This window comes from Apaloderma vittatum, unplaced genomic scaffold (assembly GCF_000703405.1).
Source record: "Apaloderma vittatum isolate BGI_N311 unplaced genomic scaffold, ASM70340v1 scaffold32090, whole genome shotgun sequence".
Lineage (NCBI taxonomy): Eukaryota > Metazoa > Chordata > Aves > Trogoniformes > Trogonidae > Apaloderma > Apaloderma vittatum.
The window spans coordinates 4853-6794 of NW_009693431.1; the positions used below are offsets into that span (position 1 = coordinate 4853).

Genomic DNA, 1942 nt, shown 5'->3' on the forward strand with positions numbered 1-1942 from the left:
GCACGGGTGTTGGAGGGCGCGCGGACGGAGGCTGCCCAGCTCTCCGAGGCTGGGCCAGGAGGTGCGGATCAGTCCAGCCCCAGGTCCGAGTCGGACGACGACCTCTCGTCGGCCATATCGCGGATGGCGTTCTCCATGGGCGCCAGGTTGCCGCTCGGCGTGATGCCCATGGGCTGGATGACTTGCTCTCTGCAGCCAGAGAGGAGAGGGGGGAAGATGGCAAATTTGCAGTGAATGACACGGGAACAGGGCGCAGCAGAAGCACAGGGCCTGTGGGAAGCGCCTGGAGGCAGCCCAGAACAATCCCAGGCCACCACTAAGAACTCCTCCAAAGCACAGGACAGCTCTTGCCATAAAACCTCTGGTGCAGCGGGGCGAGGGCTGGAAGTGCAACCCACAAGTGTTGCCGTGCTGAAGGCCCCTGGACAGGCTCAGGTTTAGGGTCCTGTTCTGCGTGATACAGGATTGCCAGAGGAAAGAAAGATGTTTCTCCTCAAGTTCCACCTCAACCTGATGAGAAACTCCTTGGCTGTGCGGGTGCTGGAGCCCTGGCCCAGGCTGCCCAGAGCGGGTGTGGAGTCTCCTTGGGACCTACTCCCTTCATCATCCTCGTAGCTCTCCATTGGAGAGTCCAACGGAGAGCCACGAGGATGATGAAGGGACTTGAACCAGAGAGGGTGTGGAGTCTCCTGCTCTGGAGACTTTCCAACCCGCCTGGACGCGTTCCTGTGGGGCTGCCCTGGGTGACCCTGCTCTGGCAGGGGGTGGCACTGGGTGAGCTCTGGAGCTCCCTTCCTACCCCAACATTCTGTGAGTCCATGAAAACCAGCACTGGCATCCAACACGTAGTAAATATTCCTCTAACACACACATTCAATGTTCCTCTGACATACGCACTGAATGCACCGCCCTTCAGCTAGTGGTGGCCGTGGGGACACGTCTGTGATAAATGTAACCCACAGAACTGCAGGTGCTGCCGCAGACACGATCACACGCTGTTTTCTAGTACCTGGACAATTTGTCGAACATGTTGACTAACTTCATGGCTTCGTACTCCTTCTGCTCTTCAGTCATCCCTTCCATGGGGTTGGGTAGTTTCTCCTCCACACGCCCCGTTACAGGGTTAATGCTGCAAGAAGAACAGAGAGACCGTGACACAGGAGGGAGGTGAAGCAGAGGAGTGACACAGGGGCTGTCTGAAAACATTCTTGGCTTCTACCGAGCAGAGGAACACGACAGCAAGGCTGCTTGTCACTGCTGCTCATCTCGTTAGCACCAAGCGCCATTGCAGTGCAATGTGGTGCTTCCAGCCTGCTTCTGGGTGTCCCACACACAGTTGTCCCCCCTTACAAATCCCTCCCATTTCTCTGGTGTGAGCAACGTCCCCATCCTGCTAACTCCTGCAGTTTTAAACCAGGAGCACAAGGCAGGTGACACTTGGTCCCTCTCCTTAAGTCAGGAGGCAAAAGGACAACACAAAAACAAAGCCACGACATGCCAACCTGCAGACCACATCGAATAGGATGCTAAATGTAGGGGACCCACAGCTGAGCACAGCTCTCCCTGCCCCTCATCCCCGAGTTACCACCACTAACAGGCAAATAAAAATTAAATAAACAAATAAATAAAAAGCCCCAAACAAAACACCCAGCTCACTCCAGCAGCACAGGGCTCTGGAGATGGAGAGGAGCAATTGGCACTTCCAACCCTGCTGCAGGAGGGGACTACCCTCATCCCAGCACTCAGGAAAATCCTGCCACCGTACCGATGTGTGTGGGCCTAAGAGACGGATCAGAGCGAGGTACTGCCAGGCCTGCACCACAAACGGGTCTGGCGCAGAACGGGCTCCGGCTGAAGGAACCCACTTCACTCCAGAGCCTGTGCCCAGCCGCAGGGAGCAAACGTACGCAGCGGCGACCACCTGCACCGCGAGCGGCTCCCG

General features: G+C 56.8%; 1 protein-coding gene across 1 annotated transcript in view; it reads right to left on the minus strand.

The window, feature by feature from the left end:
• RIC8A (RIC8 guanine nucleotide exchange factor A) overlaps nucleotides 1–1942 on the minus strand; it is a 10818-nt gene continuing 8876 nt past the window's right edge. The window contains 2 exon segments of the mRNA XM_009878996.1: nucleotides 1–189; nucleotides 1010–1129. Of these exon segments, the coding sequence (XP_009877298.1) occupies nucleotides 69–189; nucleotides 1010–1129 (241 nt within the window). The 3' untranslated portion in view covers nucleotides 1–68.